At 36.9% G+C, this 18,672-nt stretch overlaps 1 protein-coding gene and 1 long non-coding RNA gene across 7 annotated transcripts in view; one reads left to right on the forward strand and one right to left on the reverse strand.

Annotated features, from left to right (window-relative positions):
* Positions 1–18,672, reverse strand: part of GRM5 (glutamate metabotropic receptor 5) — a 549,516-nt gene that overhangs the window by 137,667 nt on the left and 393,177 nt on the right. For all 6 annotated transcript variants that reach the window (XM_030835853.2, XM_060303882.1, XM_060303883.1 and 3 more), the window contains one exon: positions 7,348–7,583. In XM_030835853.2, the coding sequence (XP_030691713.1) occupies positions 7,348–7,583 (236 nt within the window). The remainder of the gene's footprint in view (positions 1–7,347; positions 7,584–18,672) is intronic.
* The window catches only part of LOC115841685 (uncharacterized), a 256,481-nt gene that overhangs the window by 134,937 nt on the left and 102,872 nt on the right, over positions 1–18,672 (forward strand). Inside the window, exons 4-5 of the long non-coding RNA XR_009564941.2 lie at positions 10,699–10,764; positions 11,530–11,591. This is a non-coding gene — a long non-coding RNA (uncharacterized lncRNA). The remainder of the gene's footprint in view (positions 1–10,698; positions 10,765–11,529; positions 11,592–18,672) is intronic.

Consider the following 18,672-nt stretch of genomic DNA (forward strand, 5'->3'; position numbering starts at 1 on the left):
GGGGAAGGGGAAGGGTAAGCTGTGACAAAGTGAGAGAGAGGCATGGACATATATACACTACCAAACGTAAGGTAGATAGCTAGTGGGAAGCAGCCGCATAGTACAGGGAGATCAGCTCTCGGTGCTTTGTGACCGCCTGGAGGGGTGGGATGGGGAGGGTGGAAGGGAGGGAGACACAAGTGGGAAGAGATATGGGAACACATGTATATGTGTAACTGATTCACTTTGTTATAAAGCAGAAACTAACACACCATTGTGAAGCAATTATACTCCAATTAAGATGTAAAAAAAAAAATTAAATCCTTAAAAAAATTTTAAAAAAAATAAAGTAGTTTGTGTTAAATTAAGGATTCATTTAGGAATTTTTATTGAAAACTCTAAATGAATTATACTGAGATGAAACAAAAATGTTCATAGTGGTGACAACATAGGATAATAAAAATATTGATTAATCCAGAAGAAGACAATAGGAAGGAAGAATTAAAAAATTAAAGAATAGGGATTTCCCTGGTGGTCCAGTGGTTAACACTCCATGCTCGCAATGCAGGGGGCCGGGGCCTGGGTTTGATCCCTGTTCAGGGAACTAGATTCCGCATGCCGCCACTAAAAGATGCTGCATGCCGCAGTGACGATTCTGCATGCAGCAGCAAAGATCCCGCATGCCGCAGATAAAGACCTGGTGTAGCCCAATAGATAAATAGATAGATAGGTGGGTAGATATTTTAAAAATAAAGAATAAATTGGACAAATAACAAGTAGCAAAAAAACAAGTAGCAAATGAGAGAAATAGGAAATAGTAATAAGCTACACTCCCAATTGGGTGATTTTCATGATACATATATCTAATAAAAAACTCATATCCATAGTATATGAGGAACTCTTAAAATAGATATTAAAAAGTAATCAAATGTGCACAAGACTGGAACAGACACTTTACAAAAGAGGATGCCCAAATTTCCAATAAGCATTTGAAAAGGAACTTAGCTTCATAATGTATGATGGAAAAGCCAATCAAAATCACAATATGATAATCCAACACTGACAGAATGTTTAAAGTAAAAAAGATAATGCCAACTGTTGTTAAGGGTGCACAGCAACTTGAACTCTCATGCATTTCAGTGGAAGTTTGTTAGTTCAGTTAGTTATGAAAACTGCTTGGCAATATCTATGAAAACTAAATATATGCTTAGCTTATGACCTCACAATTCCATTACCAGGTATATATCTAACAGGAATTAGGATATATGTTTGCCAGATGATATGTACAAGAGTGTTCATAAAAGCTTTATTTATAATACTTAAAACTGTGAATAATCCAAATTTCCATCTATAGGAGAACTGATAGATAAATTCTGGTGTATTCATACAAAGGAACACTACACAGCAATAAAGAATAAACTACTGATACACATAATGGGGATGAATCCCACAACACTATCTTGAGGGGAAAGGACCAGACACAACAAGTAAATAATGTAAGATTCCATTTATATGATGTACAGGGTAGGCAAAACTGATGGGCATTGAAAAAATTTATATTAATGGAGCATGATATTGATTGGGATTGGGTATGAGAGAACTTTCTGATATTGTTGCTTTGGATGGTAGTTACAGATATATATATATATATACATATATATATATGTAAAAATGTATAAAGCTTAAATTCACATAAGATTTTTGTGTTTTATGTACATTATATATACATTATTCTACAACATACCACACACACACCCCACACATATAAAGGAAGGTGCCTTCCTTAAAAATGTGTGTATGTGGGGTGGAGAAAGCATCCTAAAATGATAATTTGAAAATGTTATTTTTTCTTTTGTTTTTTGGATAAGAACTAACTTTTTCTCATTTTAGAATGTTTCAAAAATATAGAAAGATAAAAAAGAAGAACATTTGTATTTTTATGATTAACAATGGGAGTGAATGTTTTCTTATGTTTATTACTCATTTCTAATTGTTCTATGAAGTACAATATATCCATTGTACATTTATCTGTTTTCTAATATTTATATTTTAAAGTTGGATGAGTTTTTCTTGTAAGAAAATCAATATTTAGACTGTCATATTGGCCTTTTTTTCCCTTTTAACACAAGGACTTTACAATTTTTATTTAATTAAAACTACCAAATATTCCCAATCTCATATGCTCTATCATTTGTTTTCAGAGTAAAACCTTCCTCATCCCCCTACCATAGCTTCTTTTGTCTCTAGTTTTCTTTTTCACACTTAACTGTTTTACTCATCTGGATGTATGTGTATGTATACGAGTGTGTATGTATTCACATGTATACACGTTGTGACATGAGGCTGCACCAACATTTTTTCTCAGTAGTTAGCCATTTGCACCAACATCTGACTTCATAGGCGTTATGGCTATTTAGTGGAAGTTCTCCAGGCACTGGCATTCTGATGGCTGACGTTCTTAGTTAAGATCATTGTTACATTAGTTTTGTTTTGTTTTTGTTATTGATGTATTCATCAGTACTTTAGTGAGAAATTGGAAGAGGCTATATGAAAGACTGCTGTCCAGGTGTTACAATAAATCATTAGTCTAAAGAAAAATAAACTGTACTTGGAAAATTATACTAAGGTAGTATTAGTGGTTTTGCCATTAACAATGTGCTGTTATTAGTCACATTGGTTTTCCATCCAGATTTTTTTTTAACAAAATGAAAAAGACTTTATTGCAGAATACAAAATAGTTGTATTTAAGACGTGTGTAGATGCATGGCAATACTTCACAAATAACTGATTTTATTTTGTAGGTTGTACCTAAGCACTTGTCTTCCAAGTGTTTTGTTCATAGTATTTTTTTTAACATCTTTATTGGAGTATAATTGCTTTACAATGGTATGTTAGTTTCTGCTTTATAACAAAGTGAATCAGTTATACATATACAAATATCCCCATATCTCTTCCCTCTTGCATCTCCCTCCGTCCCACCCTCCCTATCCCACCCCTCTAGGTGGTCACAAAGCACCGAGCTGATCTCCCTGTGCTATGTGGCTGCTTCCCACTAGCTATCGGTTTTACATTTGGTAGTAGATATATGTCCATGCCACTCTCACTTTGTCCCAGCTTACCCTTCCCCCTCCCTGTGTCCTCAAGTCCATTCTCTAGTAGGTCTGCGTCTTTATTCCCGTCCTGCCCCTAGGTTCTTCATGACCAATTTTTTCCCTTAGATTCCATATATATGTGTTAGCATACGGTATTTGTTTTTCTGACTTACTTCACTCTGTATGACAGACTCTAGGTCTATCCACCTCACTACAAATAACTCAATTTTGTTTCGTTTTATGGCTGAGTAATATTCCATTGTATATATGTGCCACATCTTCTTTAGCCATTCATCTGTCGATGGACACTTAGGTTGCTTCCATGTCCTGGCTATTGTAAACAGAGCTGCAATGAACATTGTGGTACATGACTCTTTTTGAATTAATGGTTTTTCCCAGTGTATATGCCCAGTAGTGGGATTGCTGGGCCATATGGTAGTTCTATTTTTAGTTTTTTAAGGAACCTCCATACTGTTTTCCATAGTGGCTGTATCAATTTACATTCCCACCAACAGTGCAAGGGGGTTCCCTTTTCACCACACTCTCTCCAGCATTTATTGCACAGTAATCAAGACAGTATGGTACTGGCACAAAAACAGAAAGATAGATCAATGGAACAGGATAGAATGCCCAGAGATAAACCCACCCACATATGGTCACATTATTTTTGATAAAGGAGGCAAGAATATACAATGGAGAAAAGACAGCCTCTTCAATAAATGGTGCTGGAAACCTGGACAGCTACACGCAAAAGAATGAAATTAGAACACTCCCTAACACCATACACAAAAATAAACTCAAAATGGATTAAAGACCTAAAGGTAAGGCCAGACACCATCAAACTCTTAGAGGAAAACATAGGCAGAACACTCTATGACATAAATCACAAGCAAGATCCTTTTTGACCCACCTCCTAGAGAAATGGAAATAAAAACAAAAATTAACAAATGGGACCTAATGAAACTTAAAAGCTTTTGCACAGCAAAGGAAACCATAAACAGGATGAAAAGACAACCCTCAGAATGGGAGAAAATATTTGCAAATGAAGAAACTGGAAAAGGATTAATCTCCAAAATTTACAAGCGGCTCATGCAGCTCAATATTTAAAAAACAAACAACCCAATCCAAAAGTGGGCAGAAGACCTAAATAGACATTTATACAAAGAAGGTATACAGATTGCCAACAAACACATGAAAGGATGCTCAACATCATTAATCATTAGAGAAATGCAAATCAAAACTACAATGAGATATTACCTCACACCAGTCAGAATGGCCATCATCAAAAAATCTACGGATTTTTTTTTTTTTTGGAGTATAATTGGTTTACAATGTTGTTAGTGTCTGCTGTACAACAAAGTGAATCACCTATAATCACTTAGCTCTAATCTATTCGGAATTAATTTCTAGGAGTTGGTCTATTTCCAGGATGGCTCTGTTCCTTATTCAATATTAAGAGTTTTCCTTTAACTTTCTGGTTACTCTGAGCTTTTCTATACCTCATTCTGTATAAGGCTACTGCTAATTCTGGACTACCAGATTCAGGTACCTCTCCTAGCTTTTATACTTTGCCTTTCAAGAAGCTTCTAAGAAAAATAAGCAGTAATTCAGCTATGGGTATTTCCACTCTTTGTGTCAAGCCATTTTACTTACTGAACTATCTATTAGGTTTTAGGTACTGTAGACTATGAATAAGGTGAAGATTTCTTGCCTGCCATCAATGAATTATAAGCTCCAACTTACCACTCCAACTCAAAAGTGGTTGTCTTATGCACACTGCTTGATGAAAGTACATTATATTTAGGAAAACACTACTCATATTCAGTAGTGTTACAGATAAGAATAAACTACCTGGGGTCTTTTTGAAGATATGGAGTGGGATGCTGAAAGGGCATTTGAGTAAATAAGGAAATATGGTCAAAAGTAGAGAGTAGGAATATCAAGGTATCTATTATCGCATTCCATAGTTGTACCCAAATAATTTTAAGATTTATTTTTCTTTTTTGTATCTTTGACCTATATGTTAACTATTCTAGAATGCAAATTTGGTAGTGATTTTTAAAACTATAATATTCTCTCTCTTTAGAATAGCATATTGGTTAAACTTTAGACAAATCTGAGCTCAATTCTAAGTTCTAATGTTTTCCTGAGCAAGTTGTTTTGTCTCTCCAAATCTTAGTTTTGTTATTTTAAAGTAAGGATAATAATATTATTTCCCTCATTGAGAAGAATAACAGAGATATTACATATAACTGTTTATTTTTATGTACAAAATGACATCTGTTGACAGATAAGATTCCAAGGGGGTGGGACTAAAGAATGCTTTCCAGAACTAGAGTAAGGAACAGATCCTGTGCAGAGAAGTCACATCATGGTGCTCATGTGAAAGACAGAGAGCTATAGCAACAAGTTCAAATGGAGAATTTTATAGAACAATTTCCATAGAAATAACGTTTCTATGGAAATCAGTCAAAGAGTCTTTTTCAAGACTATATCTCAATAAGACCTCCAATAGAAAACAAAAAGTAAGAGAAACAAAGAATTATTTCAAGGAGAAGACATTTCACACAAAAAGGAGTGAGGAAGGAAGAACATTAGTACAAAAGAGGGTGAAGACCAACTGGAAAAATTCACTTAGTCACACTGGTTAGGGGTTGTCACTAACTCCTTAGTAAAGAGAAACTGGAGAGGAGACTGGACCTACTGCTGACCCTCTAAAACTCCTCCAGTGTAGCTACATAGAGTAATCGCTACACAATCATAGAATCGGTACACAGAGACCACATACTCCCCAAATCTCAAGAGAAGAAAGAAGTTTGTGTCCTTCAGAAACTGGATAGACCTGTGAAAAATATAAAATTGGCTATAAACATTGAAATTGTGAAACACAAGTCACAATCCTGTGTATTCACACACATATTTTCATGAAAGCATAAACAAAGGAAATGAATGCGCATTTGAAGATTTTGGACAAGAGTCAGCAGTATCTAAAGCAAGAGAGAGGCAAATGAAGTCTCACACCAGGCTTCTATGATTTCTGGATTTCATTGGGCAGTACCACGCCACACTCCAGCATCTCTCTCCTCCACCACTGCCGAATTAGGAATGGACGCAAGGTTGCCAAGTTCTCGTTTTACTTGTACTGACATTTAAAGATAATTACAAATCACCACTTACGACCTCATTCATCTTCACAAAAGAATGAACTGATAGAAAAAACATAGTATGGATGTGAACTCAGGGAGGAAATGCATTATAAAAAATTCACTACATTGTTCCTATTTTCCTCGTTTTGGTGAGTCCACTTCTCTGTGGACTGGAATTCGTTCGGGGGCCAGGATTTCAACCTCACTGCCCCAGTGCACTCTTCTGTGCCAGCATCATGATGATAAAGACATTATACCACCAACTAAAACATTTTACTCCTTGGCAAATGCATATGAGGTGCTTGTTACACAATGTGGGATGTCAGTCTCAACAAATCCCTTATTGGTTTTAACAAACCTTAACCTTTACACTTTGACTTACAAATCAGCATTGACCCTCCCTGGTTCTTAGAGTCAAGATACCCTTTGGATGTGCTACAAATAAAACTAACCAAACCCTTTGTTTAAAACCCATATTATGTTGCTTACAACACTGAATCACAAGTTTTGTTTGCTTGACGATCTCCCTAACTAGACACTAAACCCCTCGAGGGCAGGATCTATTTTCCTCTTCTTGATACCCTTACAAGTAAAGCGATGTGTGGCACGTTGTGAATCCTTGTATTTGATGAATAACTGAGTGAATGGCTCTGCTTAGGTTATGTCTCCTGAAACATCATAATTATACATAGCAAATCCTTGCTACTATTTTATAGTATTTTGATGGAAGTAGGAATTGGCTCTGTCCTTCAACATTCACTCATTCATTCTTCAGACACATTACATGCAACCCTTGCTATGTGCCTTACACTGTGCTAACTGCTAATCAAAATGACCAGAATGTAGTTCTTGCCTTCAAGGATGTCAAGAAGAGTGCTTTCTGGAGCTCACATTATCTTTTAAGCACAGTACCAATTTCCTGAATGATATAAATATAAATAAATTGTCTGAAATCTTAATAGAGTGAACATTTACCCTCATATGTTGTTCTTACCACTCTAAGGAGCAATACCCACTTTATGTAAGAGTCCTCCTCTCTAACAGATTACAGCCACTATCCTCATGACACAGTTTACTTACATTGGAGCCTTAGCCCTATCCGCTTTAAATGAAATAATAAATCTGCTTACTATTGCAAGTCTTGTTGTATTTGCTGTTCTCCTGTGCAAACCCTTCCAGCCGGCACTGAAAACGATGCTGCCAAAATTCTTGAAACCAGGGGTTTCGGAGGTTTGTTTCCGGCCGGAGCTTCAGATAATAATCATCAAACCACTTGACATCAGGAGATTGGAGCTTGATTGTGATTCCACCAACAGCTTCTCGCTGATATCCATCTGTCACATCATATCTGTCAGCCCAGCCGTCACTGGGGAAACAAAAAAACCCTCAGCTTAGAACAGATATCTTCTAAGAAAATTATTCTACTTGCTGTCATCTTGAAAACATTAGTCATTAAATGGCACTCAGGCCACACTTTGGTCTTATATTATACTACGTGATTCTTGAGATAGCAACTTTCTAGGATAAAAAGTGCAAAACACAATGGAAACTTTGGGTCTAAGACTGCTGGAAGGTACCTGTCTCACTTACCTTGAACTGCAGAGAATAACCTTATGCTTTTGACAGAATTTTACTGGTTGTAGAATATAGTATATGCATGGAAGCTGCATAATATCACCATTCACACTATTTACTGAATATTTAATAGCTAGGTCAAGTTAACTTTAAATACAGTCTTTTCCTTTACTTAATAATAATCATTAGAGTTATCATAAAGTAAAAATGAAAAATATTTCTAAAATATACCTTATGTTAATTTAACCATCCTATGACAGGATATTCACTTGTTTCCATGTTTACAAGTGATGATAAAGAGGTTAAAAAAGAAAAACTTTCTGATTATGGTCATTCTATTAAATATTGATTCATCAGAGCCTCAAACTGAAGTCCTTATAGTCCATATTCCTCTTTCCTATCCCATGGTACTTCTCTAACACATTGAAAATACGCATATGAAATCATGTTTTACATTAGAGTGATTGAAAGAACTTCTTAGCAATAGGCCATCAAAGATGGTGACAGGGATCATACTCCTCAATATTAATATCATTCTATGCACTGATCACTCAAAGTAATGTAGGAATTTTAAAATAAAAGAGTTTGAAATCAGAGAGTTCCTGAGTACAACAGAATAAGGAAAAATATTCTAAGCTTATTTGGAAAATACATGAGACACAACATTGGAAATAAAAGACAAGAAAAGGTGTTTATATCAAATCTGGACACACCTTAGGGCATTTAGGAAAAAAGTATCTCTAACTTTCCCCACCCTCTCTGTCATTTGGAATATGCAACTTGTGCTATGCATCTGCTGGGACCCAGTGGTACTATCCTTCCTTTGAAGAGGTGCAAGTGCTCTTTCAGGAGAAGTAAAGAAAGTCAAGGGGAATGTAACAATGGAAAAAAAAAGTAACAACAAAGAGGGAGGAGAAGATACGGAGACAGTTGAAGAGAAGAACAGAATGGAGCCTCCTGAACACAAGGCAGGAAAGGTTTTGGAGATTAGCTGGGTGAAAGGGAGTGGGTACTGGGGAAAGTGTGAGCGAAAGGATTTACATAAACAATCATTGTTTATTTCATTAATATTCAGATATTTCTATTTATTGGAATGTTAATTTCTTTTTTTTAAATTTCTTTTTATCTTCCTTCCAATGCATTTTTGTCCTTTATACTTTTTTTGGGGGGGGAGGCAGAGAGCATGCTCCAATATTTTGCATAAATCTGTGCCAGGGAAAGTATTATGTAAGGAATTAATTAGAATAAGTAAAAAAATGTATGTACTTTCTTCAGTATGCTCTGACTTAAAAATTGATAATGAGAGTTGTTCCAAAGGTCATATATTATTCATTAAGCTATCATAGGGGCTTGAGATATTCCTAAGGCATCCGTGGGTGGAGGAGGAGAATAAAATAAACAAACAAAAAAAATAAAGCATTTCTTCCTCCAAGTCCTCCTTGACAAGAAGAGATTTCATTGAAAATGATCTATGTTGAAATTTCAAAAACTTTTGTGGCAAATCAGGAAAAAAAAAAAAATAACTAATGCAATACGTTTTGTCCCAATGTTGAATGTGGTTACTTCACACATTATCTTCCCTGAAGTTTCTCATTTCAGCTGCACAGATTTTATTTAAAGCTGACAAGTTGAAATGAAGTGGGCTTGTTTGCTTCATTTTCTTGCTCTGTTTTGGAGGGTTTATTATATCACTGATAGGAGAGTGTGGGTCTCATTGGCACTCGAGGAGATGCATGGGCGTGCTGCAAATGGGACCGGAAACCTGATTGTCAAGCAGAGCCCCGTTCTCCAAGGAAGTGGGAATTTAAATTGCTCCTTTTATTCATGCGAGCTTGCTCTTATGTAACGCTGTGATTATGAATATTACATAAGAAATGTAAGATCATAATGGGTCCAATTTACCCTTCACAATTCATTCACTGAATTTAATGGGGATTGTAAAAAGCCTGTCTTGATAAACTTTTTTGGAGGTGATATTTCCATTAAAAAAAAAAATGTCAGGACCGTAGTGTGTTAATTTACTCATCTCTCATCATGTTCTTTAGCTTTTTTTTCCCATGTATAAAGCTCTACATTTAATTTAGCAAAAGATGGTGTTTTTTAGTAGTCTATAGGTTAGAGTGGTGATTTTTAAAACAGTTTTGTTCCAGATATTTCCATTCAACAGCAAAATAAAAACCATAAAAGAGTTCGTATATAAACAGAAAATTCCAGTGTCTGTGTGGCAAAAAATGGTTATTCTATTTAAGCTTACAGGGGAATATCTGCTGTGTAAGTCTCAAGAAAGTTCAATCCATATTGGCTAAGTTAGATGGTGCTATATTGACTTTAGCTTATTAAATATTAACATTTTCATAAAAATGTGCTTTTAAGATTTGCATTAAGATGATAGGGTATGTCTAAGTAAGGAATAATAAATTCATAAGTGAAGAGCCAAGGAAACTTGAGCTTACCTTTCTACTATCCAGTGCTTTCCATTGCATTGTTAGAGTGGACTGTCAAGAGTCTGGCACTACTTTAATGCTTTGGGGTGACATATATTTTACCAAATCAGGAAAAAGGGGGAAGGAAGATAAGGAAAGAAACTGAAAATGTACCACATTTCAGTCAAGTTTCTAGATTTAGTATCTATCTATCTATCTATCTATCTCTTCATCCATCCATCCATCCATCCATCCATCCATCCATCCATCCATCCATCCATCCATCCATCCATCCAGTTTCTTCTCATTGATGGGCATTTTACCCCTCTCCTTATAATCCATTTCGTTATTTTCTTTCCAATGCTTTGATTTAGAGTCGTTTCCCATTATTTGCAGAATCTGTATTTGTAAATTCACCTGCTTGCTAAAATTTATTTGCAACCCCCATACTGATACTCATGGCACTTTTATGGTCATTTTCAGATATACAGAGAGTGGCGAAAAAGTTGATTCTTCTGGTGTGCATATACCCGGCTGAGGCTGCACAAGGTGAAACTCTGCTTTCTTGTTTCAGCTTTGATACTATAAAGAAGTGCCCTTTTCATGGTCTGTTAAGTGCCAAGTTTTTGCATTTTTGTGTGTTTTTTTTAATTGATTTTGCTGTTTAAAATATCCCCAAGTATCGTACTGATACATTATTTAGAGTTCCCAAGTGCAAGAAGGCTGTGCTATACCTTACATAGAAAACCAGCTGCCCCTGGTGGTCCAGTGGTTAGGACTCCACGCTCCCAATGCAGGGGGCACAGGTTCGATCCCTGGTCAGGGAACAAGATCCGGTATGCCTCAACTAAGATCCCGCATGTGGGAACGAAGATCCCGCATACTGCAACTAAGGCCCGGTGCAGCTAAATAAATAAATATATTTTTTTAAATGTAGGTTGATAATACATATACTCTTAAAAAGTAAAAAAAAAAAAAAAAAAGGCAGCTGCATTTAGGCATGAGTAAAGTCCTGTTTTCTGTGAATTCAATATTAATTCATCAACAATATTAGATATTAAATATTAAATAAAATGTCTTTAGACCAGAACACCATAAAGCAAGGTTATGTAACGACTAGTTGATGAAAATGTGACTAGAGGCTCACGACAATTTAAACCTATATTTCACCTAGAAGTAATGGTCAGTATTCACTAATTCAGTGTTTGGTGCCTGTTTATAGAACATATATATATATATATATATATATATATATATGGGAGAGGAGGAGAGACATGTAAATAAATGACCTCATACAAACGAATATTGTTATAGGTATGAAATGAACGCAACGAGAGAGAAGATCAGTAAATAATTGACCAACTCTTCGTAGAAAGGTAAGATTTGAATTGAGTTTGGAAAATATGGGTAATGGAGTGATAACTGCATTTTGAAATGTTATTTTTTAGACAACAAGTAGGTATTTGTTTATTAATTAATTAATTTATTTATTTTTAGCTGTGTTGGGTCCTCATTTCTGTGCGAGGGCTTTCTCTAGTTGTGGCAAGTGGGGGCCACTCTCCATCACCGTGCGCGGGCCTCTCACTATCGCGGCTTCTCTTGTTGCGGAGCACAGGCTCCAGACATGCAGGCTCAGTAGTTGTGGTACACAGGCCTAGTTGCTCCACGGCATGTGGGATCTTCCCAGACCAGGGCTCAAACCCGTGTCCCCTGCATTGGCAGGAGGATTCTCAACCACTGCGCCACCAGAGAAGCCCAACAAGTAGGTATTTGTGAATCAGGGAATAGTAAATATTAAGCATTGCAGCTACATGGAGTGCACCGGATAGTGACTAATGAAAAGTATGCTGAGGAAGACCAATTATGAATGGTCTTCTGGGCCATTCCAAATGCTTTGAGTTTTATCATTCAGGTGAAGGGGAGCCAGTGGTGGCTTTTAAAGTGGGAAGTGCTACGAAGAGACGATGAGAACTGGATAAACTGTGGTAGCAGTGCGAGTGACAGATAAGAAAGGTTGTGGATGAGTGTTAGAGGATCAAGTTAGAAAAGTTGTTACAGTGGTTAAGGGATCGAATGGATGTTTGTATTAAAGGAGTGGGAATGAAGAGCCTGTTTGTAAGGAATTCTCAGAGTCCCTAGGACTAGATACGTGGAGAATAGGGTGTAAAGGAGGATGTTTTTGGTTTATGGGAGACATTAGTGATATTGTAAGTGATATTGTAAGTGACATTGTAGCTCCATGTCCTAGGTTGTAAACTACAGGAAAATAGGTTTGGGGTGAAAAAGGAAGAAAATGAATACAAGTAGGGATCTACAATGATCAGATTTCCCTTTATATGCTCTCTAGCACTTTGTTTCTCCTGGATTTCTGTCTGTTCTCTACATAAAAAATTAATTTGAGTGTTAAAAAAAAATACAAGTGAACAATTTTCTTACGTGGTCCAGTACCACATTAACCCACCCTATTCTATTATGTTTAGGGTTTTGTATGCTGAGCAATAGCTGTTGGCACTCAAAAAAAAAAAGACAGAAATAATGAAAATTATAGCGCGCTAAAGATCTGATGCTCTCTATACCATTATAGCCTTATAAACATTTTAACTTTAGAATTATTATTTTTATTATTTTTGTATTAACATAGATATTTGAAGCAGACCAATTGTTATGGTTATAACATGATCACTGTAGGGTTTACAATCAGTAGATTTAATGTCAGAATATACTTCTGGAACGTAGAAGCCCCTAAAGATACATGGTAACGGGCATAAAAAATTCTTGGAAAATTCTGAAGAAAAAGTTTAGTAATTATCAAATGTTAGAATAGAGATGCTCAGTAATTTAAAAATTTGTCTCTGTTATCAAAATCTAAATCTGTACAATGCAGACAGTATACTCTTTCCTTCCTGTCCTCGTTTTAAGTTATTGCTATGGAAAACGAAAAAATTTATGTTGCACAGAAAGTTGCATCGGGTGATCCTCTGTAACAGTCTCCATGTTCTTTTCATTCTAATGCATTAATACAGTAAGCATTTTGAATGCATATTCTGTGCAGGTAAACTGCACAGGCATTGTGGTAGGTCCCAGCACATGTCCTCAGCAGTCCATTAGGTATGACCTGCCTGAATGCGCATTGCTGACTACCAGCCCCCTGGAAGTTTCCTCATTTATTCTCCAGACTGAACATCCTCTTTTCTTTTTATTCAGTCTTCCCCTTAATAGTACAATTCATTAGGTTCCCAGTCACTGAATCATCACTTGTGAAAATCACAATCCTGTCCTGCCTTCCTGAGATTATTCCCCCATCCCCTCAATTAGTATCCTGGGTGTTTCCACACTCTTAGTTCTTACATTTACAGTCCCTTGATTTATTTACATGGAACGCTAATCACATACAGTGGGTACGGGTTTCATTAGCTGAATTCTCAAATGGCAACATGATTACTTAGCATAACTCTGCAGAGTTCTTGGGGAGGCGTCTGCTGGGGGCAAACAACATAAATAAATCATCTCAGTCTGCTTCAAAAGGAGCAATACCAGACCAAAAATGTAGACATCAGAATGACTATTCCTAGCAGTTAGTAGTCGTTAAATTTGTGTCAGGAGGTGTGAGTTTATGCATTGGGGAGGTACGGGCGGGGGATGTGGGTATGCCAGGCACATACAATTATTCTTGATCACTGAAATCTTTAGTCCCACTTAGCGTGATGGTATTGGTACTGCTAAGACTATCACACATATGTTGTGTACTGGAGATGCTGCACTTGATTCTCATTCCTCAAATACATGACATTTATTTCTTATTCACTGAACAAGTATTGGGTAACTAATAACTTGATAGTTATGTGGGAGTAGAGTGGTGAACAAGAAGACAAGATTTCTGCTCTCATAGAGGTAACATTTTGATGCTTTTAGTTTTGCATTTGTCATCATATTAAAGTTAAGTACATTTATTTGTTTTCCCTAAATTGTCTGTAAATTTTATGTTTTGGACATCTCATCCTTATGTTTATTATAATGCCTTGAACATACTAAGGACTTAAATGTTTAATATAACTTATTAGAAAATTAGACTTTAAAAGGCAAATTTCAAATCTTAGAGAATTCTTTTCCGATAACTGCATATATTCTTTTTTTAAAATTTATTTTTGGGCTGTGTTGGGTTTTTGTTGCTGCACACAGGTTTTCTCTCATTGCGGCAAGCAGGGGCTACTCTTCTTTGCCATGCGCGGGCTACTCACTGCGGTGGCTTCTCTTGTTGCGGCACGTGGGCTCAGTAATTGTGGTGCACGGGCTTAGTTGCTCCGTGGCCTGTGGGATCTTCCCGGACCAGGGCTCGAACCCATGTCCCCTGCACTGGCAAGCGGATTCTTAACCACTGCGCCACCAGGGAAGTCCCAACTGCATATATTCATTTTTAATTGAGAAAGCAGCACTGTTTGATGTGCCTTATAAAATGACTCTGAAAGGCTGAATTCATTCCCCCCCTCCAAAATGGTACTCTCCCTTCTCTACCTGATGCTATTAAGGTTAATGAATACATTCATTAGGCTGCATCCCAGCATTTTTTTTTTCAAAATATGTTCACAGCCCACACAATTATTATTGAAACTGCTGTTCTACTCACATGTAATCATAATCATCACCCTGCCAAATCTCTTACCAGTAGCATTCTAACAGGTATTTTGGGATTTTTTTTCCTAATAGTGGGAGTCTGTCTACTGACTGCTTGGCTGTCTTCATATAATATTCCTTTTTTTTCCTTCCCTGGGGGAGTAGAAGGTCTTAGAATCTCTAAAAAAAAATAGTGAAAACAAAGAAGAATATTGAGCTTTTAAATCAAAGTTCTTATGAATGTACACCAGTCAACACTGATGAATTAATTCCAAAATGAAATACAATGTAGAATTTTTGAGAACATTGTTAGGTTATTTACTGAAAATCACTTTATCTCCAGGGCTTGTAAATCTTAATTTTTCCCATGTCTGAGGATAAGTAGGTGTGAATTGGAGGAGCTATATCAGAACATTGAAAAGAAGGAAGAAAAGTCAGGAATCTAAAGTTTGCCATCTTGTGTAAGTCAGGTGATTTCCATTATATTGCTTTCCTGATTCTCTACAGGCCTTAGAGATGATTATTATTAGCCCTAGTTTCTACCATTGAGGAAACTGAGGCTCTGGGGAATTAAATAACCTACTCAAAATCCCACAGCTAGCATAGAGGGGATTTCAACCCAGATCTTTCCAGCTCCAACACTCCAGTACTTTCCATACTTCATGGAGCCTCCAAAATAATGACATACAGTGATGACAGCAGTGAGAAATGTTTGTTAAGGGGATCTTATTTAAGAGGCGTGTGTTGGAGGACAGGGGCAGCATGTCGGGCTGGGAGTATGTGGGCAAGATTCTCATGCTCTGGTATATTCTCACCTTACCTAATTTTTAAATCAAACGCTAATCTAGATCAGGACTGCTGGGAAGGGATTTTGAAACTATAATTAAGATCCCAAGGAAATTGACCTTGAAATAGGGAGATAATTCGTAATTGGTCTGACCTCATCAGGTGAGTCCCGGAAAAGTGACCACCTCTTCCTGACAAAAGAGATTCAAACGTGAGAAGGATTTGGCATGAGAGGGCTGGAGGAGACTGTCCATTGCTGGCTTTGAAGATGGAGGGGGCTGTACAGTAAGGAGTGCAGGTGGACTGGAGGAGCTGAGTGTGCCCCTGGGTGATACCAGCAAGGAAATGGGGACTCAGGCCTACATCTAAAAGGAACTGAATTCCACCAAAACTTGAATGAGCTTGGAAGCAGATTCTTTCACAAAGCCTCCAGAAAGGAATACACCTTGATTTCAGCCTGTTTAACCCTGAGTGGAGAACCCAGTTATGCTATATACATGGACTCCTGACCTCCAGAAACGAATATTGTTTTAAGTTGCTAAATTTGTGGTAATTTGTTACACAGCAATAGAAAGTTATTATTCACTCGCCACCTCTTTTCTACATTTCCTCACTTGGAAGGCCAAAGCATGTTAATATCAGAAGAGAAGTGATATAATCTGAGGGGGTCTGACCTAATTCAGGGTTTGGTCAGAGCAGACAAACTTCCAAAGACTTTGGGATCACAGAAAATAACGGAGAGTATTACACATATTAGAATACTTGGAACGTCCATCCTGTCTCAATTTAGGCTTTAAATTGAGGTAGTCATTTCCCCCTCTGGTTTAAAGTCTTGTCCCTCCAGGGATGCTTCCTTACCAAACACATCCTTCACAGAGAAAGAAGCTGAGAAAAATCATTGTAAATAGATTAATTTTTTAAAATAAATTTATTTATTTATTTTTGGCTGTGTTAGGTCTTCGTTTCTGTGCGAGGGCTTTCTCTAGTTGCGGCAAGCGGGGGCTACTCTTCATCGCGGTGCGCGGGCCTCTCACTATCGTGGCCTCTCTTGTTGCGGAGCACAAGCTCCAGACGCGCAGGCTCAGTAGTTGTGGCTCACGGGCCCCGTTGCTCCGCGGCATGTGGGATCTTCCCAGACCAGGGCTCGAACCCGTGTCCCCTGCGTTGGCAGGCAGATTCTCAACTACTGCGCCACCAGGGAAGGCCGTAAATAGATTATTTTGAGAATTACACAATCTATTGTTTCTCTTGTCATATTATAGACATTTGGAGAAATGCAGAAATTGTGGCAATTGTGTAAAATGTGCAATATAGTGAGCGAAATGATTCAGTTAAATAGAGAAAGCGTGTTATGAGTAAGCTATTGTATCCACCGCTTTACATAACCTTTTTTATGTTTTCTCTGGAAGCTTTCTTACTTAGGATAACCTTCTAGTTTTCAGTCTGCAAACTCCTTCCCGCTGAATTGGACTAATTTCTTCTTTTATGCTGTTAAACTGAGCACAATGTTCAGCCAAATAGTCAATAATTATTTATTATTTATTATAATCAATCAATAATTTATTTAGTCTATTAAATTCCAAGCAGTAAGGCAGACTTTATGATGATGTTAGTGAATATAACTCCCAGTGTCCAATCTGTTTTCTTCCCTTACCCCTTATAACAGGTCACCAGGGAGTTCATAATTTCAGATCTATTATGTTTTTCTTATACTTTCCTCAATGTCCTCCAGTATTTGATACTGTTCTTTCATTTAGCCAAATCTAGTGGCTGACACTGTACATGCCAATTTCCCTACAGAGTACTGCATATGAGCAATAAGGAGAAGAAAAACTGGCATTCTCTACCCACATTAGAGTCGGGCAAATGAAAACTTAGAGTGATAACAGTGATCATGTATTTAGGGTTTGCTGTTTGCCAGGCATTGTTCTAGGCACTGTGTGTGTATATACATATGTATACACACACACACATACACACGCTTACTCTCTGCCAATATATATGTGTATATATATTTATATCCACATCTATCTATCTATCTATATTTTTTTTAACATTTTCACATTTCACTTTAGGAATCTTCAGCTTGAAAAGTAGGAAATAACCCTGAGTTAAACAGTATTCAAACTCAGTCTACCTAAATCTAGAAACCAAAACTGAACCAGTGCAACCTATCAGTGTGGTCTTTGATCCAAATCCGTGTCCAAACTTATTTGACTTTGTCCATGAAACTGCAGAGAGAAGAGTTATTTTAATTTCTGTTACACACACACACACAAACACACACACACATGCACACACCCCTTCAAATTATTTTCTTTTTTTTCCTTTCTGAGACTATAAACAAAGAATTGTCTTAAACCATTGCATTCATCTTCTGATAAATGCCCATCTTTGTAGTGTTAGAATACACTGGCCAAGTTATTACGAGTCTCTCTACTGACAAGATAAAGAGCTATTAGAAGATGCTCAAGAGACCTTGAAATATGTACATAAACACAGAATGAACTCTCTTCACATTTCACTTTGAGGCAACTTGTTCTTCCTTGACAAATTATCCCCATGACACCCACTGAAACCAAGTCTATTGTTAACTTCTCACATCTATCAGATATGGTTTACAAATGAACACTTACAAGCTGTAGAAGACCAGTAAATAATCAAAAATTGTTCAGGGTGTGAGATTAAGTTTTAGAAATAGTCATTATGTAAGACTCCTGAAAGCCTGAAAAATTTAGTTGTGACATGCCCAGTAATTAATCCAAATAGACTGAAACTGTAAATCACATATTAGAAACTGAACAGCTACTTCCATTTCTAGCTATGATAGATTAGACAAACCTTCCTCTGAAGACAACTAGAAGGGCTGGATAAACTTAAAAAAAATCTATTTAAGCTATCAGAATGCTATCTAGGCAGCTGGGACTCAAGTGGCCAAGATCCTGGGGAGAAAAAAAAATATACTGAGGTAAGACTTTCCCTTGATGTATGTGACAAATTCACTGAAAGTCAAGGATGCAAGGCTAAGAAGTTGGATCAAAAGCAGCACATGAGGCTCAA

Source organism: Globicephala melas, chromosome 8 (assembly GCF_963455315.2).
Source record: "Globicephala melas chromosome 8, mGloMel1.2, whole genome shotgun sequence".
Lineage (NCBI taxonomy): Eukaryota > Metazoa > Chordata > Mammalia > Artiodactyla > Delphinidae > Globicephala > Globicephala melas.